This window comes from Calliopsis andreniformis, chromosome 5 (genome assembly GCF_051401765.1).
Source record: "Calliopsis andreniformis isolate RMS-2024a chromosome 5, iyCalAndr_principal, whole genome shotgun sequence".
Taxonomy (NCBI): Eukaryota; Metazoa; Arthropoda; class Insecta; order Hymenoptera; family Andrenidae; genus Calliopsis; species Calliopsis andreniformis.
This window is the reverse complement of record NC_135066.1, coordinates 17,758,107-17,776,865: the sequence shown is the minus strand read 5'-3', so window position 1 is coordinate 17,776,865 and position 18,759 is coordinate 17,758,107. Positions and strand designations below refer to the sequence as shown.

General features: G+C 41.8%; 1 protein-coding gene across 3 annotated transcripts in view; it reads left to right on the top strand.

The window, feature by feature from the left end:
* Nucleotides 1-15,592: 15,592 nt before the first annotated feature.
* The window catches only part of LOC143178792 (nephrin), a 128,456-nt gene continuing 125,289 nt past the window's right edge, over nt 15,593-18,759 (top strand). For all 3 annotated transcript variants that reach the window (XR_013001852.1, XM_076377640.1, XM_076377641.1), the window contains exon 1: nt 15,593-16,400. Coding sequence is in view for 2 of the 3 variants with exons in the window: in XM_076377640.1 (XP_076233755.1) it covers nt 16,292-16,400 (109 nt within the window). In the remaining variant the exon portion in view is untranslated. The remainder of the gene's footprint in view (nt 16,401-18,759) is intronic.

The window sequence follows — 18,759 nt, the reverse complement described above, 5'->3', positions numbered from 1 at the left end:
CACAATATGGCATAACATAAACACTATATTACTGAAGGGTTAAATATGAAAGTGTTTCTCGCTCTGTTAATTGCAAGCCATAATTACACGGTGAAAGCCAGAATGAAATTTTTCGCGGAAGTCGTTTCATTCACCGTATCTTTTTAAAAGCCAACCTTCCCACTCAAAAAATCTTCTCGCAGCTTGAATGCTTATTAAAAATTTAATATTACAACAAATCCGCTCGGTCTCTTGACTCTCCTTTCGTCGGCTCAGACCGCGTGCAACAGGGGCGCTGCTGGTAAATATCCAGCAGGTATTCAGGGAAGGAAGGGTCTAATGAGGAGAAGGCACAGGTCAGACGTAATCCGTTGGAAATTAATCTTAAATCATCCCTGCCCCCTTAATCCCGAGCGAATAGAGTGTCTCGTGAAAAGGCCAATCGGACTCAATCGAGAGGTCGTAATATCTTTCCCGATATCTGGCGCAGGAGCGACCAGGAGTCATGGGGGACGACATCCACGTTTTTCCTCAAAAAGGTGGGCAAAGGTCACTGGGATCGATCTCTCCTCCCTTTGGAATGACCAAATCGTCAAGGCCACCCTTTCCTCTCGACGTCTCGATTCCACGGGGATAATGGATGTTTATTCATCATGGCACGAGGGTACGCGCGTCCCAGGGTCGTCGGGAGCGGATGTCATCGTTTCTTAGTGACACGCCGAGAGGAGACAGTTTTCCTAGTAAAAAGGGATCGCGAGTTTCGGACAAGAGCGACGTTCCAGGCTGGGGCGCCTGGTGTAATTACCAGCCAACGAACTGTAACTGATTGCGCTAAAACAATTAAGGAACGTAACTCGAGAAGCTCGAAATCTCGAAGAGCTGCCGACTTATACGGTGGCCGTTAGCAAACGCCTGGCCGATTTTATCCATTAGTGATCTTGTCCTATTAAGCTTAGATGAAGCACGGGAGCGAGCGCGTTGAAGACTAAGAGTTCGCCTTGAACGCTGAAATAATTCACGAAACGATGGGAGGGTAAGAGTAATTAAACGAAAGAAGTGTGCGATAGGAATTATTGGATAAGCGTAGAGGATCCGTTTTTACGTCAAGGTTAGATTTATTTCGTTGATTATGAAACTTTCTTAATGACAAAACATTCGAGGATATGGGAGAAGTAGAAAGTGGCACGTTTAGATTCTTTTGAAAACACACGCTAGATTATGTAGATACGTTATATAGAAACTTTGTATCTATATATTTCGCAAGGGACCTAATCTCAGATTTATGTTCCATGTTCCATGAAATTTCAAAATAATTGAGTGATCCGATTCATTACGATCGAACTTTCCAACATGAGTATTCACTTCGCCGGAATAACGACAATGTAAGATCTGTTTTATAGGGGGCCGATAAATCTTTTATATTGATCAATATGGTCCCGTCGGTTTGCCATTAAATAATGATATTTATGATCAGGTGTTTCCTGGCAATAAAGATTAAACAATCGAAATAGGTAGTTCGAAGTGGCCTTTATCTCGTTCAAATTTCAAAAGCCGGACCGCGCCCGCGCACGCTATTAATGCGCGCAGGTATATAATCTATAAATCCCGCGTGTTTAATGAATTTTTCGCTAATATCAGCAATTCAATCTACAAATGGTGCGCCGACCGTTTTGTCGTGCTCGAAATTCGAATTTATAACTGGTACACGGCTTTGACGTATCGCATCGGCATTGGTTATTTGCACACGCGTTGGTAAATGCGTGACCAAACACGCATACGTACTCACAGTTACCTGGCCATTCAACCTCTGCAGCTCTACGTTCTTTGTCACAATCGGCTGATAACGAAATACAAATGAAACTTCGCGTTGTTCGAAAATATACAAATTGAAAATCCATCGAGTCTTCAGTTGTCCCACGTGTCACAGTAACGATGGAATATTCGTTGAGGAAATTAAGAAGAAATTAAAGATACTATTGGAAGGTTTAAAATTATATTTATTAGTCATATCGATACCATCATTTCACAATTTTTTATGAGAATATTAAAATACTCTTACAATGTTTTAAATTCTGTTCTAAAAGTAAAATTTCACTGCAGGATGACGTCATCAGAGTCTGTTCACATTAGCATAAGGAGAACTATTTTAAAATTTTTGATGGACAGGTTTCATAATTGTTCTTAAATAAATTTGTATGTCACTATCTTTACGACTAGTATTGTAGGTTATATTTGTATATCGACCACATCAGACGAGTGTTAAAATAACGCTTCCTTGCAAATACATCTCCTATATCTGTACATGTACATAGCATATAAATTCATAATGGGTCAGCTCAAAATACATTTCACAGTAAAAGAAACCTGATCTCATTCCACGTACCACTTCTTATATTTTGAGTAAAGAGTACCACAATAATCTTCAGTACCCAGAAAGATTTCTTTGACGAGTGTAACATTCATTACCCTGTCTTAATAATGTTTTTAAATTCCTCTACCCTTTAATCGGTACTCCTCGTTCGCTTTGTGCCCTTTGCACGCGACAAATATAGCTGCGATTGCAAGCTAACAAAGCGCCTTACGTAATAAACATTATGACAACGTTTCGTGCGCGAAATTCGTCGTGACTGGGAATTACAAGAAATAAAGCATGCTGGCACCGCGATATGGCGGTACAGCAATCAGGCTGGCATTAAATTTGCCCCCGTTTTTTAGCATTTTCGCAGCTCTAGCTGTCAAGGGTATGGAAGGGGCGAGACTGTGGCACATTTTAACGTTCGCACGTTTCACGTTTTATGCGGGCGCAGTTCGCGTACCGAGTCACCGTCGAATTTGCAACACAGTGCGACTGCTTTCGAATCGACGGTTCTTAATGTCTGCCCCTGTCGATGATAATTTATTGTTATGGTCACCGTAGCTTATTGGCGCGATCTGCGTAGCATTTTGCAATTTCCCGACTTTTTTGCTTTTACGGTATTTTTCTTCGTTAGTGTTTTCCATTCGCAGTGGTCGAGATAAATTTAGGATAATTTTGAAGAGCTTGAAAAAAATGCGTTTTGTCTATGGACGAAAAAATGATTCAATTTATTTTACTAAAATATGAAATAAATTGTTTAAATTTAATAACCGAGCTTTTTAGCTTACTTAGTCAGACTTTCGAACACTTTCCATTACATTCTTCATTAAAAAGAAAAAAATTCACATCCCTACAAAGTCTTCTAGTTTCTCTTAACTCTCTTTGCTTATCTCGATAAACACCATGCATAAAGTTTGAACCCTCAATTTTGAAACACCTATAGAGACCACGAACGTAAAGCTTCCCATTTTACATCACAGAATCGCCAGGTCCCTCCAAAATTATAATAATCGACAAAATATTTATCGACTTCAAATTATATTGATCCCATTTAGTTTGCTCTTGACTCGTAACGATGACCATTATCTCTCCGCGAGGCTTCGAGCTGGTCTTAACATGGCGGGCGCATAAATGCGCGAACCCTTTAATTACGCTTTTATCTGATGCATAGCGTAATGATGTTGCAACAGCTCCGAATCACGATGCAGAACGCGGCGATGCACAGAGGTGGACGAGGACGCAGCGTCGCGTCGCGCGCGTGCACCATGCGGCGCCGCGATGATTCGAGATTGATCGACGTGTCGGGATTAAATAAGAAAACGCTCGATGGCGATAATGCGCGGAATACAAGGGGTGATTTAGATCCCCGTCGGAGATTATCGTCATTGAGGGGAAGCTGGGATGAATACCGTTCTGAACAGATTTACCGCGCGCTCGGAGGTAAGAGCGTTACGTTGGTCGATAACGAAGTTGTAGCTGCTCCATCAGACATCGTCGTGTTGGAGTGAGTGATGACACAGCTACGGTATCTGTATTACAAATTAATGCGACGAGGAGTGGGTTTTGGAGCTGAGTTGATACGAAAAAGGGGGATTACAGGGATGCTCTCTGCTGCTGTGGTTTCCCAAAAATGTTGGAATGCATTAAGTGGAGAATATCTGATTGCTGTGGTAGCTTAGAGGGGTTCTTGTAGAGTTTAAATTGTAATGTATAATCTTAGGAGGAACTTCCACTTTTTTCTTGTTGGAAAAGGATAAGTAGATACTTTTGGAGAATGTGATTTAAAGGTTATTTGAAAAAATGCTTTGAAGGTAAATAATCATTGAAGGGGCAGATGCCTTAGATTGACAGAGTGTTCTTCTCTTGTGACATCGAGTGCTTGAATTTTGTTAAATCAACGAATGAAAACGTCTTTTTATCAACTAGACAGTAAAAGGGTAAATATTACAAATTTGTATTAATAGATATTTGTAATAATTTGGCTCAGTGATTTAATTTCAGGGAATGAATTATGTTCTTGTATTGTAAAAAATTTGTATTGTCAGAAATTTCAGAGAATTACCTAAATATTCCTCCATTTAGTAAAAATCTCAGTGGCCACTTGTCCTCAATAAGAACGCAGCAAAATAGAGAACCACGCCACAGTTTTTAATAACCAATCAAGGTTTCTTCTTCCTGAGCCATTTTTTTGCTCTGATTTCTCCCTGTACTTCCCTCGTTTCCAGTTCGCGTTCCCAGAAGTTGTAACTTACGTGTTCCGGTATCGCGTCCAGGTTGAACTTTCTGACAAACTTCCTTCAACCCATCGACTTTTTCTCTTCAGTACACAACTCTCTTTTATTTCGCAATGTCTTCTTCCTTCGTCGCTTTACACATCCCAATCTCTGTTGAGTAATAAGCGCCCTCAGAAGCGTACTCAACCCTCCATGCATGCACAAGCACACACTCACTGTCACCACTCAGCCACTTTGAAGCAGGAACATTCCTACGATCTTCGCTTTCTAAACCTCAGTCAGACTTACGAATCATGCTCGTCAGCACTCGAGGATCTCTCCCATCTTAGCATTCGTAATCTGTTTTCATTCCATGTTTGTTTCCTATAAGTACACTTTAGCAGAGTGCGCAACTGGAAATTCTACGTGACTCGGCGTCTCTAAAAATTTCATTCCTGATATTAGCGTCATTACGATTAAAAGGAGAAGCGAAGTGTATGACAATGTACGTGTTCCAAATTAATCTTGAAATTGGATACTGGACTTGTCAATAATGCGGTGGCACTGTTGGCATAATTATGGTGTAATACTTCAATGTACGTGTAACAATCGGTCATAATGCCACTGGCATATTCATCAAATATTAACGTTTTAATGTCCAACCACGTAGGAGTACGTGATGCCCGAATCGCTCAGACCGCTACTGAATACCAATCATGTGAATACACTTTCTTTGCTTCAGCAAGGATTATTGACTACCGAATAACATACGTCAGAAAAATATAGCGAGAATTCCTTAAACATAAATTATTCTCGTTCATTTCTCCGTTAATTTCGATTTTTCAAGCGTATTTATTTTCCTAACTGAAGGCAGATCATTCAAGCCACTGTACGTGCTTCCTTCCTCGTAATAGCTCATTGACATACAAGAAACCGCCCATTAGCACGAACTAATGCATTCAATTAGTGCACTCATTAGTCCTTGTCAGAGAAGATTCGATCGGTGGGAGATCGTAGGCAAATGACCGACGTGAGATCGGAGATGGAGGAATTCCGCAAGACGACGAGCAGCGTAGCAACGAGGGTCTTTGCGAAGCGCCACATTATACGAAGCTAATTCTCCCTAGGGCTTTGTGGAACCTTCGGTTCAAGAGAAACATCTTTCCACCCTTTTCTTTTCCTTGATCTGTGTTTCCTGAGCGTGGTAACGAGGGCAAGTCGTTCCTCGTTAAAGAGGAAAGCTCGAGGGGGTGGAGGAAGGGACGACCGAGAGCAACCAGTGAACTCCACCGTAGCAGAATCGAGAGATATCTTTTCTCTTGTCTACCCTTTTCCTACTCTGTTTCCACTGCCGCTTTTTCCTCCTCCCCTTGGCCTGCCTCTCTGACCTTTATTATGTTGATCCAACGGATGTTGTCTACTTTACAAGTATATTGCAGACTTCTATTCTCGCGGCGAAAGAGCGTCGCCCGCGACCCCAGCCTTCATTATGGATGTATACGTCGTCGATAAGATACCGTGGACTTACGTGCTCATTTCAATACGAAAGCCCCATTGCGATGGGCTGTAAAAACAACCACCGCATAAAAGTGATTCCAGCAATAATACGACTTTATACGACGGAGTAGTAACGTGGCGAGGGTCCTTTTTTGTTCTCAACAGGACTAACTTCATTTGCCTCATCGACACTTCCCTTAGAAGTTTTCTTAGACGAGATTTGATACTCTTAGAAGATTGAAACTGGCTCGATTAGAACTTTGACTAGTAAAGGAAGTTTCCGTGGAAATGTAAATTCTTCTCTGGTTTCTTTTTTTTTTATTATTTTTTATTCCTTCTGGGGTCACTTACACTTTACTCCTTTTTGTAGAATTGTAGAAGCTGAAGTATAAGCCTGATTTCTTGAAGAATATAGTTATTACGCTGCTAAGGGCTTCCGGATATAGAACGTGCCCAATGGGAATTTTATCTCGTTTCGCTAACATTGCTGCTAGCTTCATCAGCAGTGAGATGATATAATGATATTGGTGAGGGTATGGTAGATGAATTGCATAGAGCTCGTTCCAAATCAAATGATCATGTTAAAGATCAATTTGGAATATAAAAATATTCGAAAAATTTTTGCAAGCATTTTTATATTTCGCTAGTTCTTGTTGAAAAGTAAGTAATCTTCTGAGTGAAAGCTTGATAAAATATCAAACTCGGAAACGTTAACAAAAATACTACCATTTACTAGGTGCACGTTTAACGAAGATTATGCCATGCTGCATCCCTCTCCTAATCTTTCTTTAATCAAGCCATAAAAATACTGGAGTACGGACTGAACTTTTCCCGCGATGATTCCGCCACTGCACCCCTTCTCGCGTTCATAAAAACGAATTTACGGCTTCATCATAAATCCAGTTCGCCGAGAAAGCATCGGTTGTATCGCGAACCCATTGCAGCCGCGCGAATTTATTGAAGTACGGTAGCAGCGGTTCGATACTTGTTCACACAAATTCACGCGGAGCGACTCCACGCGAGGATGCTGCTGTCCGATAAAAGTGATACGATTTCACCTGTCGACATTGTGTGGAAGCATCGAAACTCGTTACTATGCTCGATATAAGAACCCAGTTGGCGACCTTCCTTTTTCTTTTCGCGGCAAAAGGGATCGAAGGGAAGAATGGGCAGCGTCACTTTCGTTTCTTGGGTCCTGAGTCATCTGCATAATACGTGGCTCGTCCGTGGGTTCCCATACTGTGGTGCAGGTGCAACGCGATTACGTGATATTCGCCGCACGCCTTCTTCTCCATTATCGTTCTCGAACACGTTTTTCAACCTGTGATCGCGGCATCTTTCATTTCGTCGTTGGATCCCTTACCGCGTTTCACGGTCGACGAGGGGGGAAAAGGGATTTCGTGGTTCCTTTAAATATCTCGCGCGATCGTTATCGAGGTGTCCTGGGAACAGGTTACACGTGTCTGATGGCTGTGAAGGGAACCACAGAGTTTGTTTACTGGGACTTGTTACGCGGATTATGTTTAGTACTACATGTGTACATTTATAAAGTGAGGAAGAGTCGCAAAGGAATTTTGTTTACCTTTTTTTACCATGAATTACTCCTCAGGATACCAAACGCTATTCTTCATGGAGAATGCTTGTACTTTGAGAGAATTGCTAGCTACTGCTTCGAATAAGTAATGATAAAAAATGTAAAGTTCGTCGAGTTAAATTTCACCGTACAATCGGCACTAAAAGAGACAAAATAAGAGCAGTGAAAGGAGTTTTAAAATATGAGGATGTCATTTAGGAATCAAAGGAAGAGATACTTGAAGAGTGCATAGTAGAGTGACAGAGAATAGTAGAAAGTAGGAGTTAAAAGGATAGCCCTCTCTGCTATCCTTTTAGCTCCTACTTATAGGAGAAACGGTTTTGAATTGAAGTGGTTGATGGATAAGATAGAAAGGAAGAATTGTAGCAAGGGTTCTATGGGGATGAATGTACGAAATCGAAAACAGTGACAGTATTATAGAGTGCGATTCTTAAATTAGATTGAAAGTTATTTATAACTTTCTACTTAAACAATGCTAGGAGATGTAGAGAAGAAAAGTAAATCGGAAAGAAAATTAGATATATCAATTATACGAGAAAGTAACATGTACTTACGTAGAGGTACATTGAGTTTAAAATATCATTTGAACCTGTCAAAAATATCACTGACAAAACTATCTAGTACTTAAAGCACTTCTAAAAAGACAAAGAATACCTGTGTCTACGTTGCCATAAAAGTACACACAGTAGCGCGAGAAATTTGTTGAAAATAACTTTGCTTAACTTCTCCGACTTTTTCTTATTAGCATGAAAATTCACTGCGTCGATTCGTTCCAGAATGGTGAGTTAAAGTGATCGATACAAACAGAGCGGAGCTTCCGCTGTATTAAATGGTATATTAAAAAACTTCCAAAAAGGGGGGGCAGAGAGAGTAACTCGTAAAATTCCATTAGAGGTGGTCGTTTCCGTTCGTTGCGGTCTAGAAATTGCTAATATCGTATAAAAACGAATGGCAAAAGGATATTTTCGTTTATCCACGCGTCAAATTGCGCATGCTGTCCTTTTGTTTCAAACGCGAGCACAGGTAACATAGCCATTCCACTTCTTCACCAGGAATCGCATATTTTTCTTTACGACAGTCCGTGTCGTCCTGCGAATGAAATGAAAAAAGTTATCCTGTATATCAACAGCGGTAACGCGTTATAACGTGAACAAGTTTGCCACGGCTATTCCGAATAATTTCCCCCCGCTGAAAAGCGTTTTTATGGGAAAGTGGGGCTAATGCATCAACCATTAGTACCTACCTCACGCCGTGGCAAAAGCGTCGTATGAATCGTGCTAAAGTTATAAATAAAAACTCGCCTCCCCTTTCCTTTGGCAAATTATTCCTCAGATTTCTCTCTAATCCCTCTAGATTTTTTTCCAACTGGAAATCCTTTGCGAACGCGGGGACGCTACGCTGATAAAAAGCAAAATTGAGCATCCGAGAAGGGCGAAAACCGAAATAAAAGAGAAAGGAGAGGGAAGACAAGTGTGGGAGAGACGATATTCAGCGAGAGGTACGCGAAAGAGGATAATAAGGAAACGGGGAGAGAAACCGAGGCTCTGCGGCCGAGCAGGAAAAAGACAAAGTCTATGCGGCCGGAAGCTCCCTCTTTGGCACGGTAATCGTAATAACTATTCTCCTCCCGCGCCTCACCAACACCGCCATCCGCCGTAAACACCGATATAAATTTCCACGCGGTTCTCCTTCACCCCCCATTTACGTTACATCCTGACCATCCTGAACCGCCGTTAACTATTACGGTGCCGTCTAGTGTTTCTCACCCTCTACTTAGCGATCCTTGCGCCCTCCCATTCGACCGTAGCGAAACTTATGAACGCCGACGGTTTTCCATTTGTCTGATCGATTCCGCCGATAACGACGACAATCCCGCCGTCACCGCGAGACCCCCGTTAACCGATTAATAACACGCTTACCAGATCGAACCGAGCGCCGAGGGTTTCTTTCGAGTGCTTCGTCTCGTGAGATAGAGGCTAACACGCCCTCCCACCGATGAGTTTTCTTTTATTCGCCGAGATGAAGGTATTATTATGATACAGTGCGCGACGTTACGAGAAGAAACGGAAGCCATTAGTCACGTGGGTATCTGCACGGAAGTAGAGCTTGTAGGCGCTCGAGAGAAGCACGCGGCTGGGTTGGAGCATTCGGAGACGTTCATTAATTGCGAGTAACGGGAATGTGTTAAGTTGGGAGAGTAATGAGTGTATCGTTAGGCTTGTTTGAGGGTTACTGATACGTAGCTTTGTTTGGTGAAGCTGAAATGTGGATTCAATGTGTTTCTACTTTATCTACGTTAATGGTCAGAGATTGGGATCATTTCGTGAATTCAGGATAATGAAGGTTTGTAATTAAATAGGCTATTTAAATAGTAGGCGAAACAATGTTGGACCCCAGAGCCAGAGTGTATTTAGTCCGCTTGATTTTTATATGTTTCAATACACTTTGGCTGTGAAGTCCAAAATTTTATCAATTTATTGCGTTATATGGAGTGATTTTAGACATTTGACTAATAGATACCGTATATAAAAATTGAATAGCAATTTTTTATAAGTGACACTACGCAGTAAGTGGTACTGTTCAGTGAGGCATTAAAAATGGTAATCAGCTATTTGAATAATCATTAGGTATTTGACTAGCTCTAAAATTACTACAATGTTTCGGAGTAGCTTTCTCTCTCCAAATATTAATGCATTTCAGATCACATATCATAAAACAATACGAAGACAACTATAATTACATGAATGATTGATAGGTCCACTCGTGTCCGAGCATATATAAGTCTCATTAACTGAGCATACATTATTCATTGATTGAGCAAACTGCTGTGACTTATTAATGACTCAACGGAGAACCAAGCGGCAGGAACATCTGCCACAACTAAAAACTGAATATCCTCGGCAAGTAAAAACTGATGAAGTTGTTCTTGATCTGCAACAAAAATATAAGAGCCAGATTTGATCTTCCACGAAACTTTCATTCTTCGAAATCTCGGAGGCAAGGATCGGCACGAAAACAAACATACTTCCGTTTCCTTAGGGTGCCCAGTTTAAGCTCCAGCCGCGTCGTAACGTGAGACACGCTTGGGAGCAAGTTTCGTCAGGGTTGCTCAATCCTGCCACACTCGAAATAGCTAAAGAAATCATCGCGTTAAAGGCTTAGCGATCTTCGTTCTGTGTGGTAAGCATAAAAATCGTGACAACAAAGCGATCACGAGCCAGCAAACGATGTGACTGACAGGCTTCATGGTTTATTCGACAAGTCGTTGAACAGAGCGGCGAAGCCTGTAACATCGTATCCAAGTTGTGCTTCGGGTTAACAGCCTGGGTGTTCGACGGTGTACCATGATGTATGACGCGGTGTCAGATTCCAATCCTCTGGGAACGCTATGAAAGCGGGTTCTGTGCTCGATGTAAAATATCGTAGATCCAGGCACGCGGTCTGTGCTAGACACCAGACACACTCGGAACAGTTCACGAGGAGATGGAGACGACCACCGATCGCGTCGACCTTTTTCGAATCAGCGTTCAAGTGGCGCTAGCCCTGACGCTCCGAAACGTTACTGCTATTAATGGTATTTTAATCGTCTCTCCTCGAATTGAAGCTGATGTGGATTATTCGTGCGTCGGTGGTTTATTGCTGGGAGGCTTGGAAAGAATTGGAAAACGATGATTATATACCGTGTTTTTGAGGCTAGAACAAGATAGAAGATTTCTTTCCTTCGTCTATTTCTACTTTTTATTACACCTAATTATAGTCTAAAGCTAGTTTCGAAACAAGAAGAAGAGAGAAATAACAAATACTATATCCAGTGGTTTCGAATTCATTTTGATACTTCTGACAAGTTGGAATAACTAAGTTTAGAAGTTTTTTATTTTCAATTTCAGGGTATGCTTTGTATCTTGCTCGAGCAATTTCAAATGAGTAATAGTTTTTAAATTTATTGAGATACAGATCCTTGGTGGTCCGCAATTTTTAGCGAAGAAATGCAGTTTATCGCTGCTACATGTTCTCATTTAGGAAAGCCTGATGAAACTTTTTCTTTCGAATTGCGACATTAATCTCTAAACACTATAACGTGACAGGATACTCTGTGATTAATGTATACAGCGTAGAGAGTTTAAGCTAAGGATTAAAACTTCGTCTCAAAGCCAATGGATTTCCGCGTAATGAATAATCATTGTCAATCAGTGGCATAACGGGACTGCTCCTCCCTTGCAAGATTAATGAGGCCCATATTGGTACATATCCGGAGCCCAAGTTAGAATCGGTACACACCGTACATGCAATTCTACGATTACAAGCCGTTTGTACCAACTACATGTATTCATCGACATTCGAGCTGAACAGACTCTGGTACATCTATCGTATATGTACCTTTGCGTTAATACGTCTATAGAGGACAGCAGGCACCGAACATGACTGGTTCACAAACACGAAAGAGTAAAAATCAAATGATGAATCGATTTATTTCAGTGGTTTGGTTCGAATTCTTAAAACACAATTTTTCGAAACATTCACTTTCTACTTATATGATCAAATTTCTGTTGGAAACTTGACAATGAAATTAGAAGAGAATCTTTTTTCATTTGCATGCTCAATGTAATTTTAGAACTTGAAGTTTCAAATCTGTGTCTAGTTCATGTCTTTTTGAAAAATAGCGATTTTCATGTTCGACCGAAAACTGGAACGACTCTACAGGTATGGGTAAATAATTGTCCATCCTAACACACGGACTAGTAGTAGTGATCGATGCATGGATCAGTTCACGGTATATATACCCTGATCCTAGTCTCTAATTACAATTTGAGCTCTGCATGGATACCGAGGCCTTTTAAAAACTATGCTAAATCCGACACCGTCAGATCCGTAATTCCGTGCGATTAGTTTTCATCGAGCTTTATGAGATTCGAAGTCGATAGACCTTTCCCATACAGTAACGTGTCTAAAAATTAGAAACGAACACGTTCTTTACTTATCTTTCGAAAACCGAATATTCATTATATGTGGTAACAATTTTATTGGCCGTACATATGACAAGTCGCCGTGTTCTGGAGTTAATAAAGACATCTGATAATTATCAGCAAAAGCTGCGACATTATCTGTCTATGTATCTACCGATATGTCTACCTATAGAATATTCTGAATATATTATATGCCTTGGTATCAAGTGTTGGTGGAAAGTTCGTGAGGCAGTTGCAGCTCTGCATGCTCGCTTATTCAAGTGCTTTTGCTTCGCTATAACAAAAAGCCTCGTTTCGCTGGACGCTACGTCGTGAAAGCTGAGAAAACAACGATACACACGCGTAACTAAGCTCAGAATGTTCTCGAACGTTCCCCGAGGATTTAGGCAAGGCACCTTCGGGGATACCTACTCGATGAGGATTAGGGAGTGATTTGCAGGCGATTCCCGATAGCGACGGAAACACGAAAGCTGGAATTTATCGCGATCGCAGAGAGTTCTAGTCATGAAGTTTCGAGGAGTGTTATCTCGCGCGTGCACCACCTATGCACGAACTATCAGTTTTCATGAACATGTTTATAACGCAAATAAGCGTCTCCTCCTACCTCCCTTCTTTACTTTCAAATTAGAACATATGTTTCGTGATGCTCATTAACCTGGTTCCCATTACTTTCTGCTTAAATTCGTAACTAGTCGTTTAAGGTTACACCAAGCCTGCGGTGAAATGCATCTTGTGTATTGAACACATTTCCTTTCGAACGGGAGCGATAACGCTTATCCAGGCAATAAGAAAAATTATGCATACACGTATTCATATAATTTAGAACCACGCTTAAATCTCGTCGGTGTGAGTAGTTTCCAGGAATAATATTTCGCAGTGATTGTATAGTAAAGGTTTTTAAATTCATTAGCATATGGTTTCTATTTGGTAAATGAGAAATTTATTTTATTAATTCTATTGTTGGATTTCTGGATGTAATACATTTCCAATTGCAAAATAATTATTAATTTAATAGGCATTTATACTAGATTAATTAAAGTATAGCGATGGTTTACAGTAGAGGAAGTAAGCGGCAGGAGAAATAGATCGTGTGTGGTCAGACATGACTATCGCTACTGCAAGTGAACTTATTTCAGTATGCTTTATTCATGTCCATTGAAGAATATCTAATTTTCTATATTATGCAAAAAGTCCCTATTACTGATAAATTACATTACAAACTTATCAATTAATCAGTGCCTTACTCTCAAGAAAATTCGTACCAAAATTTCACGGTCAAAGTACACCTCAGCATGTTTTATTATTTAACATTTCATTAAAACACTAAACAATCCCCTTCAAAAGTATTATACATAATTAATTCATGCAGTATTACGAAATACGGAAATTAGGCTCAACCCATAAAACGTATAATAATTTCACAACCCGTTAACATTGAACCAGACCTAGAGGATGAGTCGACATCTTACATAACGTAGCAATTTTCAAGAGTCCCCTTTCCTTGTATCCTCCACTTCGGCGTATGAGAAACTCTAATAAAAACAGACCCGCCTTGAGGATAATTCAGTCAGGATGCGAAACGTTCTTCGTGAGAGTATATGGCGACCTTTATTAAATCGGGAAGATCAGGCGTATCCGTGTCCAAGGGTCACTCGCGTCTCCTCGATCCTTCGTAAACCCTACGCCCTGCGTGCGCGCACGATGCCTGCACCACGGCGATTATGGCGACTCATTAGCCGCGCCGGTAAATCATAGTGATCTCCGCGCGGTGTGCGTAGCTGGAGAACGCGGGAGGAAGAGGCGAGAAGAAGCACGCCGGTAGGAAGCAGACAGAAAGCAAAGGTGGACGCAGCGCCAATGATAGGGACAGAGCATTGCCCCAGACAGAGATCGCCAGAGCGAGCGTGCCCGATGTTAACCGAACTGACGCGAGAATACCCGACGCGACTCGCGGCGGTCCTTCGCGGTACTGAATGGTTTCAGTACCGAGCCGCCGCGGGTTAGGTCTCGACGTGGCTCTATCACGTGGGGACTTTGTCGATGATTAGATCGTCGAACGTAACCACCGTGTCCCGGGTGAATTATGAATTAAAATCGAGTTGAAAAAGTGTCTTCTATTGACCGTGACCTGTCAGGCTCACAGTTTCACACCGCTGATCGATGATCCATTCATTGCGATTGATCGTAACAGCGGGCTCTAGTGATAGAGGATCCACCGTTTTCGGGAGATGTGTACTGTACGCGAGTGAATACGCTGAATACGTTCGTCCTGGTGGCTGTGTCCTCTTCTGATGAAGGGGGCGTTCGGTGGTGTGTGATTTCGCTCGATGATCTCGAGGAGGCATCACACGTGCTTGCCACTGGTGCACGCGAATGCAGCCAGACTGCGATCCTCCGCCGACTCGATCGGGAAAGGGATGGTGTGCCGTGTCGTCGAATGATTTAAGGTGTGCATACATCTTCTGCTGTTCGCGCTGAGGAGCTTAGTAACTATGATATCAGGCACCGTTATGCTTAATTCCCTCGCTTGATTGATATCGATACACGGGAATTTAATTACGCCGACCACTGACCTCAACCGCGGATGATCGCGGAGCAACGGCGCGAGTAACGAGCCGTGAGATAGGGGCAAACCGACGAGTTCATTCGGAGCTAGTGGTGCAGCAAACTGGACCTGTGTCCGGAGTGTTACTTGCGGTCTAGTTGGATCGGGAGCCAGGGATTTTCGCGAACAGAAGATTCGATTGGCGCATTGACTGCCCCAAGAGAACGAGCGTGCTCGTTTTGTATCAGGAAACATTCAATGGTCAACACAGCCCCACCCATAGGATTGTTTACGGAACGACATTCGCCAGAAGTCAATGTTTTCGTTCGCGCACAGTGGCATATGCCGGCTGAGCTGAAAGTGTCCTTTTAGTTCTGCGTCTGCTGCACTCCAATACGACTCCAACTGTTTATCCTTTCAGTATACCATTACATACGAGCGATTTCCACCAGTTTAGTGTCTTTACAAGAGACCATGGCTTGACCTCTAAGAACCTGGACCTCTGTAGCCCGCTTCCAAGTGACAGTGCTGCACATGTTCTCTCTTGAGGGGCTCCAAGGATTACTTCCCTCAACCAAGCCATCAAGGAGCGACACGTTTCACTTCATTGCCGAGGATCATTTACTGACGGCTGGGAGAGGTTAGCCGCTGCTCGAACGCACCCCATTCAATTAATCTCGCAAAGGGAAGCGGATTAATCGAGACAGTCGGGAGTTCTCTCACCTGACGTCGCAATTAGGAAAAGCCCCAAGAGGGAGCCGTAATTGAGGCAAGAACATTATCGTTGAAAGAAGCCGGTCGGCCAGTCGAAAGGCGATTACCATTGGGTCGTCTAGAAGCAGTTAAAGTTATCAGGTGGCAAGTGGTCTCAGAGAGCTCAGAGATCGGCATCGTCGGTAGGGCGCGAAGTCGGTTGGAACGATGTCGACGAGGGCGACGCAATGCAGTCCCAGCAGCAATACTATCGGCAACAACAGCAACAGCAACGACGACGTCTGCACCGGCAGCAGAAACAGCGGCTGCAATTAGTGCTGGCTCACGACGGTCGCGAAACTACGTAACCGCTGAAAAAGGCTGTGGAGGAGAGGGTGTTAGGTCGGGGGCTGGATCGAGGGTGTGTGCAGTGCGCGAAAGGGAGACAAAATGTGGTGGAGGTGCTGGTGGAGTGTCGCGACCACGACCACGGTGTTCGTGCTGGGGATTGCCACGACGGTGTACTCACGGGTGGAGATATCTGATCTGAATGAGCCAAGTGAGTCGCACACGGTTATTATTATTTATATAGAATCTCGGGGCGGAGCTGGGTAATGGGCACTGGTTGGAATTTTTACTGGAACTTTTGATGAAATACGCCCCGGGAGCGCTACCGAGGAAGATAATAGAGAATAGTCTGGCGCTTAATTTATTTGTAGCGCTCTGGCAACGCTTGTACTGGTGCCAGTGTTTAAGGGGATCCACGGTTCTCGTTACCCATAAAAATAGTGGCTCCGTGTTTGCCCACGCTGAGGGATAATAACGCGACCGATTTACTTAACAAATTTAGTGCTGTGTTATGACTGAATTTTTCTTCTCTTTTATGATATGTTGCTTCTTAGATTTTTATATTAATTTCAGCAGAGGGCTCTGCTTTAATGTAAAATATGGGTGTTGAACACAGTTTCCAGCTTGTGCATGATATTAATAGGTACGAAGTTTCACCGTTTTGTAAACTGTTAATGTTCGTAATTGAAGTTGCAAGTTTTATTTGATAGATATGAGTAGCTCGTTGAGGGAAAAGTATCATTACTGTCTTCGAAGTTACATTGTACGCAAAATTAGCGTTCGAAATTTTCATTTAGGAGCCACTATCGGTAGCAGTATTGATTATCGGCAAGTGCATAATTAATGTACTTTATACAACTTCTCGTTCCGTGAGCTTGAAAGCAAATTTTCTCGAGTTTCTCATGCATCGCGAGCGTCACTGTTAATTACATCGCAAAATTTTCTGCTTCGAATGTAATTACACAGGGGTGGCAGACAGTTAATACTTACTCGTGTCGCCTGTTATTATTTTCTTTACGTACGTACATATGTGTGCATTGAGGGTGCCTTATACTTAGCCCTCTTTGTCCATTAACAATATTAGGTATTACATTAGCTCCAATTGAAAGAGAAACAGGTCATTTCTACGTAAAACAGGTTTTCTAATTTTCCTAATTATCCTTTACCAAAAAATCGAATTAAGATCAAATTTAATATTATTAATTTCTTTTTTGTAATACAATCGTCTACGTAAGAAGATGATAATCTTCGCGGAACAGGACAAGGCTACGTCCTAGTAGAAAATCTCAGCGATTTCTTTTATTTAAGTGAATATCGCGTTGCGTGAGCACCTCCGCGGGATATTTAAGTCTTTTTTCAATCAATGACGCGTCCTTTTATGCGTATGGACAATCTGCAACCCGGACACGCGATATAAGTACGTATTATGCAATGCATTACACGGACATTCGTGCATTTTTGCATCGGTGGAGTCGTGGCCACGGTTCTCAGAAATTCTTGACGGGTTCGTGATTGTGCTGGGTAGGAAAGTCATGCGAGCATCACGGTGTAAATGAAAAAACGATCTCGCACAGGGAAAACGCACTGTGTTCCTGAGAATAGCAGAAACTATGAAACCTCATGTTTCGTTTAGAAACTAGTGAAATAATTCCTGCCTTGAGATAGCAGTAGTAGTGTTCATTTTGCAGTGAAGTACTGTCAGTTTCCATTTAGTGTATTCTTAAATAAATTATTTGCGATGAATTTCAGAAGAGCGATAGGTGATTAAATTAGTGTATTTATTTTTCATAGCATTAATTAAATCTGACGAAAATAGTACTTCGATTACGTTCGATTTGTTAGAAATTTCTTAGAATCACACCGCATAAGACATTGATACGTTAGTAATTTATTATTCAGCACTACTTTGATATTAATATTGCTTTAATATTGAACTTAATTGAGTTTGTATGTTCTATTCATGCGAGAGTGCGCGTCGAGAGAGATCGGATAAGAATTTCTAATGTAAAGAATACTTCGTCGTTTGTTGAGGGTATTAGAGTCAGAATTCCTTTGTCCTGCGGAAATTAATATTAAAAGCCCGCAATCCGTACGTAGAAGTAATAAAAATGTAGAGAGGAAGCCTTTCCTATCGATTTCACCTCGTGCCGCGTGGAAAGCTAACTTGAAGGAACGGAATGACAGTTAAACTAGTTTAATTAAACCGCTCCTCTAAGCCCCTTTTGAATTTATGGCCAAATGACAAAGGAAAAGAAATTCTCTAGAGAACGGGCGGAGAAAAAAAATTGGAATTTTAATAGGAAAGTTCAGCTTTCTTTTCGACTGGGCCATAAGTCGAAAAATAATGTGGTACAGGAGTTCGCCACTTCCGAAACTTCATTGTAAAAGTTCTCTATTTATTAAACCGGCCTTCCTTCGCGTGTCCCATTTTTCTTCCATGCTTCTTGCTAGCATGTCGATACACCGTGACGTTGTGTCAGCTCGTTAAGGTTTTCGTTATAACGATGATAGCGCATACTACCCATAAAAACATTAAGTAAATTTGCTTTTAGTTTAGAAGGTGTTGGTTT